This window comes from Rhinolophus sinicus, linkage group LG02, assembly GCF_036562045.2.
Source record: "Rhinolophus sinicus isolate RSC01 linkage group LG02, ASM3656204v1, whole genome shotgun sequence".
Taxonomy (NCBI): Eukaryota; Metazoa; Chordata; class Mammalia; order Chiroptera; family Rhinolophidae; genus Rhinolophus; species Rhinolophus sinicus.
Window position 1 is genome coordinate 176,398,426 of NC_133752.1, and position 22,465 is coordinate 176,420,890.

At 36.9% G+C, this 22,465-nt stretch overlaps 1 protein-coding gene and 1 pseudogene across 4 annotated transcripts; one reads left to right on the top strand and one right to left on the bottom strand.

Annotated features, from left to right (window-relative positions):
• Positions 1-366: 366 nt before the first annotated feature.
• On the bottom strand, positions 367-1,648 carry LOC109435567 (protein NipSnap homolog 2; annotated as a pseudogene).
• Positions 768-22,335, top strand: LOC109435523 (C-type lectin domain family 4 member A). 4 transcript variants are annotated; one of them, XM_074326074.1, is made up of 9 exons: positions 768-905; positions 1,032-1,297; positions 8,584-8,773; positions 10,966-11,159; positions 12,990-13,106; positions 14,674-14,775; positions 19,752-19,903; positions 20,980-21,095; positions 22,124-22,335. In XM_074326074.1, exons 4-9 carry the CDS (start codon positions 11,078-11,080, stop codon positions 22,263-22,265), a joined length of 711 nt encoding a protein of 236 aa, XP_074182175.1. In that variant the 5' UTR covers positions 768-905; positions 1,032-1,297; positions 8,584-8,773; positions 10,966-11,077; the 3' UTR covers positions 22,266-22,335. The 4 variants fall into 4 exon arrangements, with proteins under 4 accessions (XP_074182175.1, XP_074182177.1, XP_074182178.1 ...); XM_074326076.1 differs by lacking the exon at positions 14,674-14,775; XM_074326077.1 differs by lacking the exon at positions 12,990-13,106.
• The last annotated feature ends 130 nt before the right edge of the window (positions 22,336-22,465 follow it).

The window sequence follows — 22,465 nt, forward strand, 5'->3', positions numbered from 1 at the left end:
AATTATAAAACAGATTTACTTTTTATAAAGAAATGGCTAGCTTTTTTCATGGATAGATTCTTATTTAGAGCTGATTCAAATTTTAGTTTGAGCCCTCTTCTCCCAGAGAGTGGGGAGGAGTGTTTCAATCTGATAAGTTATATTTAACAAACACAGGGATGTTCCAAAGCGGACTACAGAGCACAGTTCCATTAGTCAAACTGTAATAGTTTCCTTCTAATTATGTAAAATTTAAAGAAAAGAGGTCTCTCATAAGTTATGTACAGCGGTTTGCATTTCAGTGTTTTTCACTTGATATACAATTAAAATTAATTTATGACAAGTACTTGTCGCTAATTTATGTAGGCACATCTAAATTCTGTAGCTTTAATGGAGGGGCGAGGTCTTCAGTGGGATCATGATTCTGGATTCCATTTCCTGAACAAGTGGAACTGTATAATACACCAATTCTTCCCAGCCATGTTTATGCTATGCTGCATTCTGTATATCTTCCATTGTCTGAAGATCCCTGTAAACCCTAAGAGGATGCACCATATATAACTGCCTACTCTGAGAGAAGAATCTTCTAACAGCTTCATTATTGTCCTGTCTGAAGTGAATTACATGAACCCAGTAATTGCCCCGTTCAATCATAGTTCCTGGTTGGAGTTGGTAAGATCTGAGTTCATATGCATGAGGTCCTGATTGGAACAGGCTCATTCCAGAAACTGAATTCAAATAGCAGCTGATTCTTCCCAGAGAGAAACATATTGCTTCTTGCCTTCCAGAATTCCACAAATTCCTGATTTTCTCTGAGTTTTATTCATGACTGTGAAGGTGGGATAGCCTCCTCCATATCTCCAGAGGTGGATATGTTGATTCTGCTCGCCATACCACGTGTTCCAAGTCCCTACCAAAGTACAAGGGTAATGTTTATCTTCCTACATCTTTGGCAACACCTCTTGACACATTTTGTTGTATGCTTCTAGGTCTTCTAGTTGAACCTTGTGAATCTGTAATTTGTATAGACTGCTTGTTTCCTTTTTGGCTAGGAGACTAAAGTGAGCATCTTTTCTTGGATCAACTTTCCAGACAAATAAAGATTTTAACCAGCTGTCTTCTCGAGGTCTGTTATTGGAAGACGTCCATCTGCCGAGCCAGGGCAGGAGGCTGCAGGAGCAGCCTGCTGCAGGAGGCAAGAAGCAGTCAGCCGAGGCCGCTCCACGGGCATGCAGCTGAAGTTTTTTAAGTGGACCACAGAGCTCTCCTAGACCTATTTGTGTTTATGGATGGCTGTCTATTTTTTCATCATCTCAAGGTACCCTGAAATTATCGCTTTCATAAACATCTTTATTATATGTGCTTTCAAACAGTTCGCTAAACGTTTTATAGAAGTGCTATCACTTTCATTCTGGAGGGGATATTTAAGTGCCTTAGAGATCCATCAGAATCACCTGAAGGGCTTGTTTAAACACAGATTTCTGTGCCCCAACCCCACAATTTCTGATTCAGTTGGTTTAGGGTGGAGCCCAAGAATGTTCATTTCTAACAACTTCCTGGGTGATGCTGATACTGCTAGTTTGGCGACCACACAAAAAACCACTCAGAAGTTTGGTAGCATGAGACTTACCAAGGCACCTAAGGTACCTGTTTGTCCTGCTCCCCTCATGATCTCTGCGTGATACCGTCAGTGGATGAACCAGCATGATGTCCTGTGACACGGTGACATGTTTAAGTTCTCTGCAGTATAAATGGTAGGACAGAATGAAAGAGTTATGTAGATCTTAGGTAGGATGGTGAAGGTACGCTGTTGTTTCTGATAGGAGGAAAAGCTAATTGATTCTGATTTTTCTTGCTTATTTATTAAGTGGTGGAAAAGCTATCCACCATATTAATAGTATATACTATACTAATAGGACCAAGACTACATTGATTTGCTCTAGACCTCACCTGACTAAATTTGTGATAATCCACTGCCGTTCTCTGAGACCAATCTACATTGGCAAGATGGGTGAATTAAATCAAGAATATAATAGGAATCACCAAGTCTCCACCTTTGAAATTTTGCTATTAATAGTAGTATCAATCTCGGTGATTTCCTAATGGATACTTTACAATTTGGGGTTTACTGTTTTGTTGCGAAAGGGGAGTATCAGGGACTTCAGTTTGGCTTTTTCACCGGAATGGATCTTCACAGATCTAAGAGACCATATGGGGATTTTGCCATTTGCACCTTATTTATTCCACCTGTTCAACAGGAGCTTGGGCAGTAACCATAGGGTGGATTCAGGCTCTCATGTCTACTGTTTTTGTGGGCAAAGGAAACTCATCAGACTTTGAATGTTTTGGAGTCCTTTATATATCTCTTTATCAGTTCTTGAGACCACATTTTATCAAAATCAAGCCTCTAGTTTTCAATTAAGAAACCGACCATGTTTCCCCGAAAATAAGACCTACCCCCAAAACAAGCCCCAGTTAAGATCATCACAGACACATTTGGTACATTATGACATTCCAGAAGAAGAGGACATGACTGTTTGAATAAATGTAGATTGTTGTCAATGAAAAAATAAGAGACCTAGCAAAGCTTGAATTCAACTGAGTTTGTAGTTTTCTAACTTGTAGAATCAAACTTAGAGTTCGGTTTTTGGCTTCTTCACCCTACAGCAATAAACAATAAAGGATTTTTAAACCTAGTCATAGAAATTCTGGTTTGCAGGTTTTACCTTAAGCCAAGAATGTAGGGCTTTGAGCTTGTTACTCTTCTTTTGTCCAGTGCCATAGAAGCAACGATTCTATTCTCCAGTCCTTACACCCTTTTGCCCCTTGCAGTCACTTGATCTCCTAAAAAGTCTTGTCTCCAATGGGCACTTTTTTAAAGGTGACAACAGATTTGTTTTAATTTGTTTTAGTTTGATCAGGCTGCTTAAAAAAACAAACCATAAACTGGGTGGCTTATAACAACAAACATTTATTTCTCACAATTCTGGAGGCTGGAAAGTCCAAAATCATGACGCTGGCAGATTCTGTGTCTGGTGAAGGCCTGCTTCCTCATAGACAGCTGTCTTTTCACTATAACCTCACATGGTGGAAAGGGTAAAGCTTTCTCAGGCTTCTTTTATAATTTTTTTTCCCCAAAATATTTTTTATTAGTTTCAGGTGTACAAAACAATGTTAATAGTTAGACATTTATACCCCTCACAAAGTGATAATCCCCCTTCCCCAATCTACTACCCCTCTCACATCATATATAGCTGTTACAATTCCATTGACTATTCCCTGTGCTGTACTCCACACCCTGTGACCATAATATATATATTAAATTATAGTTGGCATTCATTGTTATTCAGCTTCAGCCTCAGGTATACAGCACAGTGGTCAAGCATCTACACCGTCCCTGAAGTGGTCTCCCTAATAAGACAAGTGCCCATCTGACACCCTACAAACTCTACAGCATTATTGATTGTATTCTTCAAACTGTCTTTCGTATCCCCATGACAATGTTGTGGTTACCAATTTGTGCTTTCTAATCCCCTCACCTTCTCCCTCATCTCCACCCCCTCCCATCTAGCAACCCTCAGTTTTTCTGTATATCTCTGAGACTGCTTCTGATTAATTTGTTCATTTATTCTATTCTTTAGATCCACATATAAGTGAGATCATATGGTATTTGACTTTTTCCTTCTGACTTATTTCACTTAGCATAATGTTCTCTAGGTCCATCCATATCGCTGCAAATGGTAACATTTCATTCTTTATGGCCGAGTAATACTCCATTGTATAAATGTACCACAGTTTCTTATTCTAGTCGTCTACCGATGGGCATTTCGGTTATTTCCATGTCTTAACTATTGTGAATAGCGCTGCAATGAACATAGGCAGCATAAATTTTTTTGAATTAGTGTTTTGGATTTCTTTAGATACCTAAGAGTGGAATTGCTGGTTCATAAGGTAGTTCCATTTCCAGTTTTTTAGATACCTCCATACTGATTTCCATAGTGGCTGCACCAATTTGCAATCCCGTCAACAGTACACAAGGGTTCCCTTTTCTCCACATCCTTGGTAATACTTGTTTGTTGATTTATTGATGATAGTCATTCTGACAGGTGGGAGGTGATATCTCAGGTGGTTTTTATTTACATTTTCCTTATGATTAGTGATGTTGAACATCTTTTCACGTGTCTGTTGACCACCTATATGCCCTCTTTGGAAAAATGTCTATTCATATTCTCTGCCCATATTTTTTAAGAGTTTTTTTTTTTTAATTTTATTGGGGAAGGGGAACAGGACTTTATTGGGGAATAGTGTGTACTTCCAGGGCTTTTTTCCAAGTCAAGTTGTTGTCCTTTCAATCTTAGTTGTGGAGGGCTCAGCTCAGCTCCAGGTCCAGTTGCTGTTGCTAGTTGCAGGGGGTGCACCCCACCATCCCTTGCGGGAGTGAACCGGCAACCTTGTGGTTGAAAGGATGCGCCCCAATCAACTGAGCCATCTGGTTGCTCAGCAGCAGCTCAGCTCAAGGTGCTGTGTTCAATCTTAGTTGCAGGGGGCGCTGCCCACCATCCCTTGTGGGACTCGAGGCATCAAACTGTCTCTGCCCATTTTTTAATTGAATTGTTTTCTTGATGTTGAGCTGTATGTGTTCTTTATATGTTTTGGATATTAACCTCTTATTGGATATATCATTTGCAAATATCTTTTTCCATTAAATAGGTTGCCTTTTTGTTTTGTTGATGGTTTCCTTTGTGGTGCAAAATTTTTTAGTTTGATATAGTCCCATTTATTTATTTTGCTTTTGTTGTCTTTGCCCTAAGAGACATATTCAAAAAAAATATTGCTGAGACCAATGTCAAAGAGCTTACTGCGTATGTTTTCTTCTAGGAGTTTTATGGTTTCAAGTCTTACAAATACATTTAAGTTTAACCCATTTTAAGTTTATTTGTGTATGTAATATAAGAAAGTCATCTAGTATCATTTTTTTTGCATGCATCTGTCTAATTTTCCCAGCACTACATATTGAAGAGACTGTTTTTACCCCATTGTATTAATGTAATCTTGCCTCCTTTGTCATAGATTAATTGATCATATAGATGTGGGTTTATTTTTGCTCTGCTCATTTTTTAATTGGATTGTTTTTTCTACTGAGTTGTATGAATTCTATATATATTTTGGATCTTAACCCCTTATTAGATATATGCTTTGCAGATATTTTCTCTGAATCTGTATGTTGCCTTTTCATTTTGTTGATAGTTTTCCTTACAGAAGTTTCTTAGTTTGATGTAGTCCCACTTGTTTATTTTTGCTTTTGTTGCCTTTGCTGTTGGTGACAAATAACAATACTGTATTATATACTTGAAAGTGAAGATAGTAGATCTTAACTCTTATTACCACACACCCACACACAAGTGGTAATTATGTGAGGGGATGTGTTAACTAATCCTATTGTAATCATTTTGCAATATATACATGTATCAAATCATCGCTTTGTACATAGTCAACGTTATATGTCAATATCTCAGTAAAGCTGGAAAAAAGTGACAAATACTATATGAGCTCACTTATATGTGAAATTTAAAGCAGCTGAACTCATAGAAACAAAGTGGAATGGTGGTTACCAAGGACTGGGGAGATTAGCGGAATAGAACAATATTGGTCAAAGGGTACAAACTTCCAACTCTAAGATGAATAAGTTCTGGGGATCTTATGAACAGCATGGTGACTGTAGTTAACAATATTGCATAATACAATTCAAATTTGCTAAGAGAGTAGGTTATAAATGTTCTCATCACAAAAAAAACACTAATTATATGAGGTTATGAAGGTGATTAGTAATCCTATCATAGTCATTTCACAGTATATACTTGTATCATCTTCTTGTACCCCCTTAACTTACACAATTTTATCTCAATAAAGCTGGAAAAATAGAGTATAAATAAGAGTGACTAATTATGCTAATTTATGCTCAGAAGCTTAGACATATTTTGATGAAAGTTAGCACAATTTTCCCCAGTTTTATTGAGAAATAATTGACATATATCACTGCATAAGTTTAAGGTGTGCAGTATGATGGTTTGATTTACATATATTGCGAAATGATTACCAAAATGGATTCAGCTAACATCCATCTTCTCATACAGATACAATCAAAAGAAAAGAAAGAAGAAAAGGAAAAAGGAAAAGACATTCTCCTTGTGATCAGAACTCTTAGGATTTATGCTCTTAACAACTTTTCTATATACCATACAAGAGGTCTGTTGATGTTACTGCCAATGTAGTTTCTTTTTCCAAAGGGTATATTTAATAAATACTTGATGATTGAAGGTCAGCCTGCAGTTATTCAGTAGGGGAAACTCTCAGGGGCTGATTGTTGTTAGGAGGAGTGTTTTTCAACCATTGACAGGTTGCCACAACCTATATTTTGTTGCCCAAGTTTTGTATAAAAATAATATTCAACAGTAGGGGGCCTGGGCACCCACATCTCTTCCTATATCTTACCAGTCACTACATAAACCCCTTTTTTTTTAAAATCAAAATACTTAATATTCTTTTAGACTCAAAGGAATTATAAAATCTTTGAAAGAGATTTAATGACAATTTTGCAGAAAACATCCTTTTCTATAATATCCTTAAAAGACAGTTTTGCATTACCTGCTTGGGTAGCTCACTCATTGGAAGTTAACCTGTTGGAATACGAACAAATTTTGGGTTTTGGAATTAGGCAGGCCTGGGTTAAAATTAAAAGTCTGTTTTTATTGGATATATTATTGGCCAATTAGTTAATTTCTCAAACTCTGAATTTCCTCATTGGTCAAAATGAAAAATAACAATGCATACTTTTCAGGACAATTTTGAATATTAAGTGAGATAATAAAAGCAATATATGCATCACAGTTTACAGGACATAGTATGCTCAAATGTGTTAACCTTTATTGCAGTCTTTTTCACTGTTGCTTACTCTACTAGCAGGAGTATTTGCATGGAGGAAACCCATGTTGATTCATAACAATAAAGGGGAATGACTGACTCACATAACCAAGAAGGTCAAAGGTGAAGATGGCCTTTAGAGTGACTGGTACTAAGAACTTCTTCATGGACTGGTACTAGTCCATGGATTGCTGTTATATGGCCATCGTATCATATGAATTGTGTTTAGAAGCCCAAGAAGTCTTGATTATTACTCTTTGTGTGGGTTTGATAGAAGCATCATAAACCAGCAATGGAAAAACAAAGAACAGTTTTATTTCCCCAATAATTGATATCAACTTATCCCTCTCTGTTTAAAAGTAAGGTCAGAAGAAAAAAATATGGCAGTCCATGCTTTTTTAGTTCTTTCTGTTAAACACTAGTCCTTTCCTATAATTGATTATTCAGTCTAGCTATTAAAATGCCAGACTCAAAGAAGTTTCTCGTGAGCCCACAGTGTCTCAATTGCCTTCAGCTCAAAATAGTTCACGTGCCAAAGTGTCACATCTTGGAGGAGACCTGTTCTGAACCCCTTCAGTAGGCATGCTTGATTGAATCATTTGACACAAGGTCAAACTCTATCTTCAGCATCCTTGTCCTGTCTGGACTGACATCTCATGGCTCAAAGCTCCAACTCTAATCCCATGCTTGGTCTTTCTGGCTTGGCCTGTCCCCATCTTGAATCATCTTGTGAGCATACACTATCTAGGAGCCCACTGTGTGTGACTTCATTAACATAAAGTATCCAGGCTCACCATATGTAACAAAGACACTCTCATTACTCAGGAAATACCAAAGATTTAGAGGTTCCTGGGAACTGGGTACAAAGGCCACCCAAATTCTTGATTGCACAGATGTCATCACATCACACGCAGAAAGTGAATGAACTAGTGAAGATACACCATCAACTTCTCAGGGTTGTGGAACCTTCACTGTTTCCTCATGATAGATCCCTTACCACACATGACATTGCAACCAACACTAAATGCATATGATATTCATACAGCTTATTTTCCTTAATATTTTAAATATATATTAAGTTCTAGTGTTTTATTTCTGTGTCCTAAAGTATCCTCTTATACCACCTGGGATAGTTGTGTTCCATTTTTGAGATTACTGCCCTAGAGAGCCCTTGGCTTAATAGTTAAAAGAATGCTATGGACTGGATGTTTCGGTCCCCTAAAATTCATATGTTGAAATTTTAACCCCCAGTGTGATGGTATTAGGAGATGGGGCTTTTGGGCAATGATTAGGTCCTGAGGCTGATGCTCTCATGAATGTGATTAGTGTCCTTATAAAAGACCCAAGAGAACTTCCCTTGCTCTTCCTGCCATATCAGGTTGCAGTGAGAAGATGGCCATCTATGAACTAGGAAGGGGGGTCTCACCAGACATTGAATCTGCTGTCACCTGCTGCCTTGGACTTCTCAGTCTCCAGAATTGTGAGAAATAAATGTTTGTTGTTTAAGCCACCTTGTCTATAGTATTTTTGTCATGGCAGACCAGATGACTAAGAGGAAAGGATTGGGGTAGTTTACATTATTGTTCTCAAGTGTTTATTTCTTCCTCTGTGTGAGTACTAAACTTTGCTGCCCTTGACATATCTGTTTGTATGGTAGAGTGTACTTCTCTTCCCTATTCACAGGTTTATCCAGGTGACTTGTATTGGCCAATGGAATCAAAGTGGGTGTAATGTACACATTATCTGAATAGAGGATTTGAATGTTACTACATGTTTCGGCTTACAAGGAGCTGCTCTATGATCCTCGGTTCCAGAATGAGAAAATACTGAAGAGCCAAGCCAAGTTACAGCAGACCCTAAGCCCACATGTAATGTGAGTAAGAAATGAATGCTTGCTGTCGTTAGCCGCTCAGATTATGGGTTGCTTGTGATACAATATAATCCAGTTAGAATGTGACTTACTCCACAGAAAGAAAGATGCTTTTAGGAATACAGTTTGCATTCTCTTTATTTTATTTTTATTTTTTTAACATTTTTTATTAGTTTCATGTGTACAAAACAATGTAATAGTTAAACATTTATCATTTATATCCCTCACACAGTGATAACCCCTCTCCCCCCATCTACTACCTCTCTGACATCATGCAGAGCCATTACATTTCCACTGCCTCTATTCCTAATGCTGTACTCCACTTTTTGTAACTATATATATATATATATATATATATATATATATATATATATATATATAATTGTCGTTGACATTCATTATTGTTCAGCCTCAGCTTCAGGTGGACAGTGCAGTGATCAGGCATCTACATCATCCCTGAGGTGGTCTCCCTAATGAGACAAGTGCCCATCGGATACCCTACACAATCTTTAACATTATTGATTACATTCCCCAAATTGTGCATTCTCTTTATAAGCTTACATTGTTAAGCCTCTGATAATCAATGATTATTATTTGGAGTAGGGTGTGTGCATGCACACCCGTCCACATGCAAGTGCTTGTTAGATCTAGTAATTATTTGCTAGAAATTTGTATGGATTAGCTCTTCCCCTTTCCTTACTGGTGTGGGTTTCAGAGACTGAGCAGGCTAAGGAGGGTGTCCATGTGGTGGGGCAGCCCAATATGGGGAGTCAGAGCCCAGGCAGGGTGAAGAGGGCTTACACACATGAGGGTGAGCTTGTGTAGGATGTTAGAGCCTAAGTGGTAGGTTGGAATCCAAGTGAGGGTGAGGGATCAGCATCTAGAATCAGTCTAGGGAAAGCAAGGTTATGGAGGGTGACCTAGCATACGGTATCAGGCCTGAGGGAAGTGAACAGGATGTCCATGGGTGTTGGCTGGCCTTATGCAAAAACACCCAAGCAGAATGAAGAGGGCATCATCAACAATGGGTGCCTAGATTGAGTGCTCAGAGCCCAATCATGGAGAGAAGGGCATCTTAGTGAGGAAGTGGCGACAAAGATTGAAGATTGATTCTATCCAAGGGGTTGATCCAATAAGGAAATAAGTTAAAGATAATGGAAGTGAATTTCTTACTGTCACAGAAGTTAGAAATGTGGAAAGGGAGAAAACTGGAATAACTGGTGTTGGATTGGAATTAGAGGTAGAAGTGTAAACTCATATTTTCAATATGTTTAGATATAGAAATAAATATAGAGGTGTGTGTGTGTGTGTGTGTGTGTGTGTGTGTGTGTGTCTGTGTCTGTGTATTATGCAGGAGAGCATGTCCGTGGAAAAATTCCACAAGAAGGATATAATTTTGGGAGTGTTTTTCTCTTGGCCTTTGGAAAAGAATCATATTTAGCACTCAGTTTATCTCCTTCTAAACTGTGATTCCATTCAATTATCTTAACTGTTAAAATAGTAATACATACCTGTGTAGCCTTTTGTTGTGGTGTTGTGGAGATTAAAGGGATAGAGAAGGGTGGCCTAGTCCTCTAACATCCAATAGAAAGAGATTCTTTCAGAAGTTGCTGGAGTTGGCTGTAGCAAAATGAATGGAGATTCATGATGCAGTTAAGAGCAACAGAGAAAAGCAGAGAGCACTGAGGTACGGCTTTAAAAGGCATATGATCTAAACTTTCACTTCCCCAATATATCAGAGGATGCTGACTCTTGAAAGTGGGAAGCTCACATGTGAGTTTTTGTCAATGATCCTCTTAGAATGTGGTCCCAAAAAGTTGCTTTGGGACAGATATACGGCCAAAACTGATGAGAATGTAGCGTGAGTGAGTATATGCCAATATTGATCGGTCTACAAATAATCATGTTTGCATGTAGATAAATGCAAACATTTGAATTTTATTCTTGCTGTGAGTTCAGATAATACAGTTCTCAGAAAATATTTCTCTAACTGCTTAGTTCCTCTTTTTCTTTCCTTCCTATTTCTTACTCCTACCCTTTGACTTTCTACTTTTATTACTTTGGTAGCATATCTTTAAAAGTTATGGTTTTCACTGTGCTGTTCCTGGAGACTGGGTCTCTGTTGTAAGGTTTTCAGTTCTCATGAAATTCATCTTTGGGCTACTTGCCTAACTGGGGCCTCTGTTCTCATCTAGCTGCACAATAGGAAGTCTGACAAGTTGCCATCATGTTTGGTTTTCATTTTGAAATGTTTTAAGGAAGAGATGAGAGTGATTTTTTGAAGGAAGTAGAAGATCTCTTACCAATATGACTTCAGAGATTACTTATGCTGAAGTGAGGTTCCAAAACGAATCCAAGTCCTCAGGTACCAAATCAGAGCCTCCGGCAGGTAAGAAACATTTTCTAGTGGTCAGAGTTAATGATGAGGTGAAGGGTAAAGAAAAAGTACTATAAATGAAGCATAGGTGATATTACTTGCTGGTTTTCTGACTGGCCACATTTGGAAATATAGGATTCTTAGACGATTGAGTTGCTTGAAGATAAGCATTAGGTGTTGTACGTTTGTACTATAATAAAACACATGTGAGAAATCCACTCTAGTTTTGAGCTAAGGAGAGTGCTAATTATGTGGAAAAGTTGTCCTCCTGTGTCTTCTGAGGCTCAGTGAGACTGTAGTCAAGAATTTGGGTACAGAAACAAAGCCCACTAAATTATCTGTAGTCCCTGCAGATTGATAACTAGTGGGCTTTGTTTCTTTTTTGTTTTTTCTAGTTTTTTGTTTTTGCTTGTTTTAGTTTTAGGTGCATGGACTTTGTTTCTTGATTAGTTAGAGGGAAAGAGTTTGGTGGAGAGTGTTGTGGGTGTATTTGTTTATACTGGACTAAAGTGGAAGAAAAGATCATTGCAGATAAAAGACTACAAAGCCTTATTTTAAAAAGTCCCTTATATCTCAAGGGAAATTGCTCTGTAATCAGAAAATCCGTTGAATACTGCATCTCTGAAATAGATTCAACTAAGTTTGGGAGTCGATAAAAGGTAATTTGAGTAGCACATATAATATCTCAGATATAGAGCAAAAGAAAGAAAAAAGGCATGTGAAGTATAAGAAGCCATGGAGGAGGGGGTCATCTCATGATTGCTCATGTTTTCCAAGACACTTCTGTGGAGACATAGAGAATGCTCTGTAAACCTGTTTTTTTTCCCCTTAAAAATGTATGTATCTTCTTTATTATGTGGTAAAATTTCACTGTAAAGAAAAACTAAAAACTAGAGGTACATAAAAAATTTTATTTTATTCTTACCATCTAGAGATAACTATAACTTACATTTTAGTATACATCCTTCTAGATAGAGATATACATAAATGTGTATATGTATTTTTTTCTAAAAATGAGATCATAATATACATTTCTGAGGGTTCCCCCCCCACCGGCAATATATCATAACTTTGAGAAAATAATTCTTAACCATGAAATGTTGACTACAAAGGTCTGACCTTATCCTAAAGCTGTAATGAGGGATGATTATAAAGATTTATGTGCTATGGTATTATTTAAAGTAGTTAAAGTTGGAAACAATCTGGAAGGTTATTTAAATATATGTAATCAAATACTATGCAACCACAATAGAGAGTGTTGTAGAAGAAATATGGCAGTATGAAAAATGTTCATGATATAGCGAGTACAAAAACAATAGGTCAGAAACCATTATATATGGTGTGATATATGGTGTGTCAGTCATGTGGGAAAATGTATGGGTATATACATATTCTCTCTGTCTCTTTCTACACACATACATACACACACACACACACACACACACACACACACACACGGTGCCAAAAAATGTATACACATTGTAAGAAAGAAAAAAACTGTTAAAATTGTAATACTCAATATATACTAATAACAAAAGATGACTACAAGTCATGTGTGTACATTTTTTTGATACCCCCGGTATATACTCTAAAAATTGCTGGAAGGATATATATCAAAATATTAATAATAGTTGTCCTCAATGGCAGACATTAGTGCTTTTTATGTTCCAAAGTTTCTACAATGAACATTATTTCCTTCGTAGTTTTACATTATTTCAAACACTGTATTGTTAGTAATACCTAGTATGTCATCCAAGAAAAGGGAGAAGAGGAAGAGAAGGAGAAAGAGTAATTAAAGGTCAGAATATATTACTGATGAAACTAATTTAATTTCTCCTTCAGCTCCCAAAGAGAAGACCAGCCCTTATAAAAGTAACCCTGGTTTTTCCAAGGCACTTTTTCTCTCATTGCTGATACTTCTGCTGCTATTGGCAATCTCATTTTTTATCGCTTTCATCAGTAAGTATCCAAATGAAACTATAAGGAATGTCTGCCTTACACAAAGAGAGGATATCCATTATATACTGATATTTAACAATGGTTTTATCCAGAAATCTAGGAAAAAAGTCTTCTTTGGGTGAGGGGGTGATATAATTAGTGGGACTCCACTGGAAATGTTTTTTATTTGAATTTAGTTACTTTTCTATAAAAATAATGGAATCCACTCTCTTTATAGAAATTGAAGACTATATGTTTGTACAATGTGTTTGCGTTGTAAAGTGAAATCTGTAGGGTACCATTTCTACACTAGACAGTTGTGTAAGTGACGGTAAATCTAAATTTCCTTAGTAGTATTTATAAGGCGAGGCCTTCTTTCATACACAGATACATATTTGAGGATGAGCAGGTGGACAAGGAGAAGGGAAGAAATATTCCAGGAAGAATTTCCCATTGAATTTTTACCTTAATTATTTCTGTCCTGCACAAGACTTGTGAGATCTAAAGGCCAAATTGGCAAATAGGTGGATTTCTGTTTATTTTTGGCTTTAAGAATTTATCAAGTTGTTAAAAGGCATAAAAACTAGTACATCCATTTGGGTAGATATTTTATTCATTCATTTGGTCATTCAATAAGCAAGGATGGCCATCAACTTTATATTAGATACTGTGCCATACAGAATCTAGACAGAGCCCTTAGTCTCAAAAAGTTCAGAGAATGGTGGTAACTGGTCACATGAACCAGTGGTTACAACATTGCATGCTAAGTGTTGTATAGGTAAGAAGCACAGAAGGCCAAAATAGACTTCTTGAAGGAGGTGACATCTTGAGCTGTGTGTACCAAAAAATTATATAGAGATGTGAGAGAGCATGGAAAAATATTAGGAAACCCAAGTATAAATGACTGAACATATGGTGCTAAGTGAACTGTGAGAAATGAAGTTGTAGGTGGGAAAAATAAGCAGGGCTCAAATCATGAAGTGTGTACAATTCTAAAGAATTAATTTTTTTCCCTGATGGTGATTGTATCAGTTATCTTCTGATGCTTAATAAACCAATCAAAAACTTAATAGATGAAAACAGCAGCTATTTATTTAGCTCATGATTTTGTGATTTGGCACTCAGCTAATCATGGCTGACACCAGGAGTTAAGGGGGAAGAGAACTGGGAGGTCAAAGAGGAAGGTGCCCTAGGATATTACTGATGACAATTGCAAGGGTGATTTTATTGGAGTGGTGGAAGCAGAAGCCATTTTTCTCTCTACTTCTCTTTTCTCCAAGCCTTAGCTTTTGCATGCATCATATATTTAGCACTGAAGGAGAACATGGATAAGTCCGTTTAGATATATAATACACCTGTTAGGTCCTCTTTCAACTACTGATCTTTCAGCTATTTCTGGAGAAATTTATGGTTTCAAAATCAGCAGGTTTAGGATAACATTGAATATGGGGTGATAGGAAATCTTTCCAGTCAGGTTTCTTCTGCACAATTAGGCATTTGTAGGTTTTGTTCCTATAAAGAATAGGAACAATAAAGAACAAAGGTATAACACTGCCAGGAAAATGAATGATCTTAATCTCTTTTTCAGTTTTCTTTCAAAAATATTCTCAGCTTCTTAAAGAAAAAAAGACTGTAAAAGAATTCACTCACACATCTTTGGACTGTATGAAAGAAAATTTGACCATGGAAGGTAAAAATTAATGTTCCTATAATTCAATTGTTGACTATACTGTGTAAGGATCCTCAATCAATATTTCTGTGAAAAAAATTCACAGGTCATACTAAGTTGGGTCTCATGATCATTTTAAACTTTAAGTATACAGATATATAGGATCTAAAGTTCTTATGTGAATATCTTTAATTTATCTGTGCAAGGAAATAGTCTTAGTTGTAAAAAAGGTTACATTGCTTTTGGATTTCTTCAGCCTTCACTTCTTTCCGAAATTTTTGTGCACACTTCCTCTTTTTCTCACATATCAGTTAAAACTTACTCTCTCAAGAGAGATCTAATCCATTTGTGTTTTAAAAAATTTTTTTTCTAATTAAAGTTAATTGGATTGACAATTGTTAGTAAAGTTACGTAGGTTTCAGGTGTACAATTCTGTAATACATCATCTATATATCACATGGTGATAGAAGAAAACATATTGTATGTTCATAAAACATTTCTGGAAGAACACATAAAATACTCTTACAGGGTTTTACCTATAGAGACTAGGATTGAAGATGTTGGAAGAGAAAGTTATAGTTTTGTTTTATGAAGATGATGATGTTGATATAAAGATACTTTATAGTGATATAAATGTGAATGTGAATTATTTAGTTAGAAAAATAGACAATTTTTAAAGAACAGTTTTATAGTTATAGCAAAATTGAGCAGATAATACAGAGTTCCCATGTCACTCCCCTCCCCTCTGCACACAGTTTCCCCAGTTATTAACATCTTAACATTAGTAAGGTACATTCATTACAACTGATGAACCAGTATTAATATACTAGTATTAATTAAAGTTCATAGTTTATTCAGATTTCTTTAGTTTTTTTTTTTTAATTTATTTTTAAAATTTATTGGGTGACAATTGTTAGTAAAATTACATAGATTTCAGGTGTACAATTCTGTATTACGTCATCTATAAATCCCATTGTGTGTTCACCACCCAGAGTCAGTTCTCCTTCCATCACCATGTATTTGATCCCCCTTACCCTCATCTCCCACCCCTCACCCTCCTTACCCTCTGGTAACCACTAAACTATTGTCTGTGTCTATGAGTTTATGTTTCTCATTTGTTTGTCTTGTTCTTTTGTTGTTTTTGGTTTATATACCACATATCAGTGAAATCACATGGTTCTCTGCTTTTTCTGTCTAACTTATTTTGCTCAGCATTACACTCTCAAGATCCATCCATGTTGTCACAAATGTTCCTATATCATCTTTTCTTACCGTCAAATAGTATTCCATTGTGTATATATACCACAACTTAGATTTCTTTAGCTTTTACCTAATGTTATTTTTTTTATTTTTATTCTAGGACCCCATCCAAAATACCTCATTACATTTAGTTTTCATGTTTCTTTAGGCTCCTCTTGGCTGTGATGGTTTCTCAGATGTTTCTTAGTTTTGATAACTTTGGCAGTTTTGAGGAATATTGGCCAGGTATATTGTCAGATGCCCCTCTGTTGGAAAGTAGCGGTATTTTTCTAATGATTAGACTGTGGTTATTGGTTTTTGAGAGGAGGATCACAGACATGAAGTACCATTTTCATCACAGTATATCATATTTTCATCACATTGTATACTATCAACATGATTTTTGACAATTGATGTTGACTTTGATCACATGGCTGAGGTAATGTTTGTCATATTTCTCCAGTATGAAGTTATTCTCCACCCCCCTTTTCATGCTGTACTCTTTGGAAGGAAGTTGCTGTATGCAGCCCACAATTAAGTATTGAGGAATTATCCTCCCTGTCCTTTAAGGTGGAGCATTGTATCAGTCTGCTTGGGCTGCCATAACAAAACATAGGTATCCCCTGCTTTTCAGAAGTTTGCATTTTGCCACTTCACTTATACAAAAGACCTAAATTAGTACCTGTTTTTGTTAACCAAAGTAAATCTGAAGAGGATTTTCACTTTTGCAGAACAAAGCAAAAAGCAAGCAAAGCAGTTACTGTTTGTTTTGCAGCAAGCTGTTAACAGAGACAGCACACACCTGAGCAGCAAGTGGCCCCGCCAAGCTCCTTCCCAGGCAACTGCACTCAGCATCTCAGCATCAAGCTGCCATAGCTTTGATCTGTGTCTGTGAGCTTTGGTGCTTTATCTTGATTTATTTTGTGTGTCCATTAGCAACAAGATGTGTCCTAAGTTATCAGAAAAGCCTGAGAGGTTATTTTTTGGGTCTGAGGAGCTATGGCTCCTGTTCTTGAAGACCGGTATTAGAAACCAAGCTCTGGACATTAGGTATGCTCATTGCTACTGGGGTATCATTTCTTTTAGGCCTTCTCAGCTGATAGAGCAAAAAAATATATATGTGTACTAACCTCTGTATATACATATATCTATGAATATTTCTACATGTAACTATCTGTACCTATAATAAGTTAAACATCAGTTTTTACTGATGTCTCCAACTCTAATCCATTATCACATGCATCATTCTAGTCTACACCCCTTGATATCTTTAAGTGACAAATCTGGTTCTCACCATTGCCCAATACATTTACTTAATTATTCAATTCCAAGTAACATAGATAATAGTATCAGAATCAGAAACTCATACCACCATGGGAAACAACTTTATAACTAGAATACAGAGCTTATGCACAGTTTCTTTTGTCTTTTATAGACTCCATTTCCAAAGTTACTTAGGTCATCACCTTACACCCCATCATCCACTTCAGTGTGGTTGTTTCCTACACTTGTAATACAGTTAGATTCTATTGTCACAGTCTTCATTCTTTCTTGGGATCCCCTGACCTCCTAAATGAATTTTAAAAATTTGCATACAATAAATATGTAAAATTCTATGGATTTTTGACAAATACATAATGTCATATATTCATTATTACAGTATCACACAGAATAGTTTCAGTGGTCTAAAAATTTCCTGTGCTCCTTTCTCCTTTCCAAACTCTTAGTAATCACAGAAATGTTTACTTTCTCTAAACTTTTGCCTTTTCCAGAATGCCTTATCATTAGAATTATACAGTAGGTAGTCAATTTACAGTGGCTTATTTTACTTAGCAATATGCATTTAAGGGTCCCTCATGTCTTTTCATGACTAAATAGTTCATTTAAAAATCACTGAATACTATTCCTTTGTAGGGTGTGCCAAAGTTTGTTTATCCTTCCACCTGTTAAAGGACATCTTGATTCCTTCCAGTTTTTGATGCTTGTAAATAAAGCTGCTGTAAACATTTGCATATAGATTTTAGTGTGGACATAAGTTTTCAACTCAATTAGGTCAATACCACCTAGAAATATTTTGCTGAGTGTAGTAAGTCAGACAGCAAAAGACAAATGTCATATGATTTCACTTATAAGTGGAATCTAAAAAAACAAAATAAATAAACAAATGAAACAGAAACAAACTCATACATACAGAGAACATTTTGATGGTGATGGGAGTGGGGTTGGGTGTGGGTGAAAAAGGGAAAAGATGAAGAAGTACAAATTGGTTGTTACAAAGCAGGCATGGGGATGTAGGATGTAGCATAAGGAACATAGTCAGTAGTGTGGTAATAACGATGTGTGGTGTCCAGAACCCGCTGGCTTCACTAGTGAATTCTACCAAACATTCCAGTAGGACCTAATACCTAAGATTTTTGCAAACAACGCCTCGGATAAGGGGCTAATATCCAAAATACATAAGGAACTCATACAACTCAACAACAAAAACCAAATAATCCAATTAACAAACGGGTAGAGGACCTGAACAGACATTTCTCCATACAGATGGCCAATGGACATATGAAAAAATGCTCAACATCACTAATCATCAGAGAAATGCAAATAAAAACCACAATGAGATGTCATCTCACACCAGTTAGAATGGTTATCACCAACAAGTCAAATAATAACAAATGTTGGAGAGGCTGTGGAGAAAAAGGAACCCTTATACACTGTTGGTGGGAATGCAGATTTGTGCAGCCACTATGGAAGGCAGTGTGGAGTTTCCTCAAAAAATTACGAGTAGAATTACCATATGACCCAGCAATCCCTCTCCTGGGGATCTACCCAAAAAAATCTGGAAACTTTTATCTGTAAAGACATATGTGCTCTGATGTTCATTGCAGCTTTATTTACGGTGGCAAGACATGGAAACAACCAATAGAAGATTGGATGTGGTATATATACCACAATGGAATACTACTCTGCCGTAAGAAAACACGAAAGAGTGCCATTTGCAACAACATGGATGGATTTGAGATTATTGTGCTAAGAGAAATAAATCAGACAGAAAAAGTCAAGAACCATATGATTTCACTGATATGTGGGATATAAAACAGAAAGCAACAAAAGAGCAAGACAAACAAATAAGGAAACAAAAACTCATAGACACAGACAATAGTTTAGTCGTTACCAGAGGGTAAGGGGGGAGGGAGATGGTATAAGAGGGTAAACGGGGTAAAATATATGGTGATGAAGAGAATTGACTCTGGGTGGTGAGCACACAACATGATATATAGATGATGTATTACAGAACTGTACACCTGAAACCTATGTAACTTTACTAACCATTGTCTCCCCAATAAACTTTAATTTAAAAAAGATCAGATAATTCTAATATTTCTGTTGTATTGCCATGTACTTGTTTTATTTTTCTTTTACATTAATTTTGAGAACATTTTGGTGTTTGGTATAATGAGTGATTTTCCTCTGAAACCTAGATGTTTCTGTATAATGTTCTGAGTGTCTGGATCTTATTTAACCCTGTTTTAGCTGGCTTTTCCTGATAGCACTCTGGCAAGGGAAAGGGGGCCCTGCTTTGTTACTGCTTGTTGTAGGTAGACTTGACCTTTACACCTGATGGACGGGGGCTCCTTGTTACCTCTGGATGCAGACGGGAGTTCCGGTTTCCATGGGATCCCTCTTGGTCCTTAATTTTAACACACACTTTGTGAATTACTTTTCTTATATTGTACCTATATGGCCTTATGTCACTACAGACAAAGACTGGAGCTGCTGCCCAAAGGGTTGGGAGCCATTTAGTTTGAATTGCTACTTCATCTCTACTAAAAACAAAAATTGGAATGAGAGTGAGAAGAACTGCTCAGGAATGCAGGCTCACCTGCTAGTGATCAACACCAAGGCTGAGCAGGTACTTTCTAATAAATAATGAAGTCAGGAATTTTGTCTGGGTTTTGTACACCTTTTGGCTAGGGAGAACATCTTTCATTGTTTTGGGATATTGGTGCTATGGCAAAAGACTTTAAAATAGATAGGAAAGGTCACTTAAGCCTTTACATTCCACACCTCGTTCCTGCTTCCATGAAACTGATCTCCCTCAAAATAAATGGGGACATTGAAAATATAATATGTGGGGGTTGAAAGGAAGAATGAAATTATTTCAGCCTGACATATCAGTTTATTATTGCAACATGTAAGTATTTTATAAATTACAGTTTAACAGAGAAGGGGTATTAGGTCAAATAGGGAAATAAAGTTCAATCAGGAAGAGTCACCATCAACAATCAGAAATGAAGTAAAAGAATCTGAGGTCGTGAAAGGAAAATAACTTAATCTGCAAATGTTTTCTCATGCATAACTTTGAAGTATATCATCTCTTAGTGAAGAAAAGAAGGGAAGTGAGTCTGAGATGAGAATTCATTATGATCATGGATAGAAATTGCTTCCATATGTATTGAACATTGCTATACTCTGAATGTTTGTATCCCGTCCACATTCATATGTTGAAATTCTGATTCCCAAAGGTGATGGTATTAGGAAGTGGGGCCTTCACGAGGTGCTTAGGTCATGAGCACCAATAAATTGGATTAGTGTTCTTGTCAAAAAGACCCCAAATCGCTGCATCGCCTTTCCACTATGTGAGGACACAGCCAGAAGGTGCCAGACTTGCCCCACCATGCTAGTACCCTGATCTGGGATTCCAGCCTTCAGAACTGTGAGAAATAGATTTCTGTTGTTTATAAGCCACCCAGTCTGTGGTATTTTGTTATAGGAGCCCAAGTAGATTAAGACAAATATCATGCTCACAAGTGATGTCTACGTGTGGTCCTGCACTGCACAGCTGGAGAAGGCCTAGGATCCTGGGCAGGGCCTCCATGTGTTTGTTCCTGCATCTTCTCCTTTCCTTCTCTTCTCCCTAAAGCCATAAAGAAATCAATTCAACGTGAATACTCTAAAGGCTGTCACTGCTTTCTTTTCTTCCTTCAGGAATTTATCACTGGGAAACTGGAAAAAAGGAACGCTTATTTTGTGGGCCTGTCAGACCCAGAGGGGACAAGACACTGGCAATGGGTTGATCAGACACCATACAATCGAAGTGCCACGTGAGTATAGAATTAGGTAAAGGAATCCTGTGTCTTGGATCATCAGGCATTTTAGGGGGTCCCGACTATCAATGCCAACTATCAGGTATTAAAATAAAATAGTCACTCTTCTTTTAACTCTTGGGCACTATGTTAAATAATTTTATTTATTATCTAATTTAATCACAAAGAATTCTATGAGGCACACATTATTTTTCTCACTGTAGAGCTGAGAAAGCTGAGTTTAGAGAGTTTAGATACTTCAGTGAATATTATCCAGTGGTGGTGTCAGTGGTCCTTAAACCAAGTCTGATTCCAAAGTCTGTGCTTTTAACCAGTACATTTATATTTCTAAATATAACTAATATTTATGTCCGTAATGATTATAACCAATTGACAATATTCTCTCATAAAGCAAATAAGCTAAATTCTGATAGCTTTATAATATCTCATACTTATGAAGGTACTTTGAAACTCTTAAGTACTTTAGAACATTTTAGTACATTACTGCCTTTGGTCCTTAGGTGAAATATATAGGGGTACTACTTTATTCTTTGTTTTTTAAGATATGTAAATGAGTGAAATTAAAATACTTGTCCAAGATAACAGGAATAGTAGCAGATTCAGAGATTTTAGTTATTTTTTTAGACTCCAAAAGCAGTACATTTTAAAAAAAGAAGGAAACAAACTACATTGATTGATACTTGGAACCAGGGGACCAAGGTAAAACCTTGTCATCATTTAAAGGAGCAGTGGCAGTTCCCTAGGAACAGGGCGTATAGATGGACAAATAGAAGGGAGCCTCAGGAATATCTACTGGGAAAGTGTTTATGCCCCAAGATAACACAGTACTGGATGGTGTAGGCTTAGTTTTCTAGGGAAATGCCAGAGACACAGATGGAGAAAACATTGCATGAGAAGTAGGAAAGGAATGATTTGGGCATATCTGCCTTGACTTTCACAAAGTTAAACCCGAGTTTTCTCCCTCACAGTCTCTAACCCTTCTCACTATTTGAAGACACATCCTCATCCTTTTTCCCCCCTTTCAGATTCTGGCACCAAGGTGAACCCAGTGATCCTGATGAGCGTTGTGCTGTTCTGAATGCTCCTCAGCAGAGATGGGGCTTGAATGATATCCCCTGTGATCTACCTCAAAGATCAATTTGCGAAATGATGAAGATCTACTTATGAATGAAAATTCTCCGTGAACATGTGGTTTACTTGGTGTCCACAATTAAAGAGAGAGTTAATTTGGTTTTTACTTTTTTTTTCCAAATCTTTTTTTTCAGTTGGGGAATATTGGGGGACAGTGTGTTTTTCCAGGGCCCAACAGCTCCAAGTCAAATCTTTGTCCTTCAATCTAGTTGAGGAAGGTGCAACTGTTTTCAATC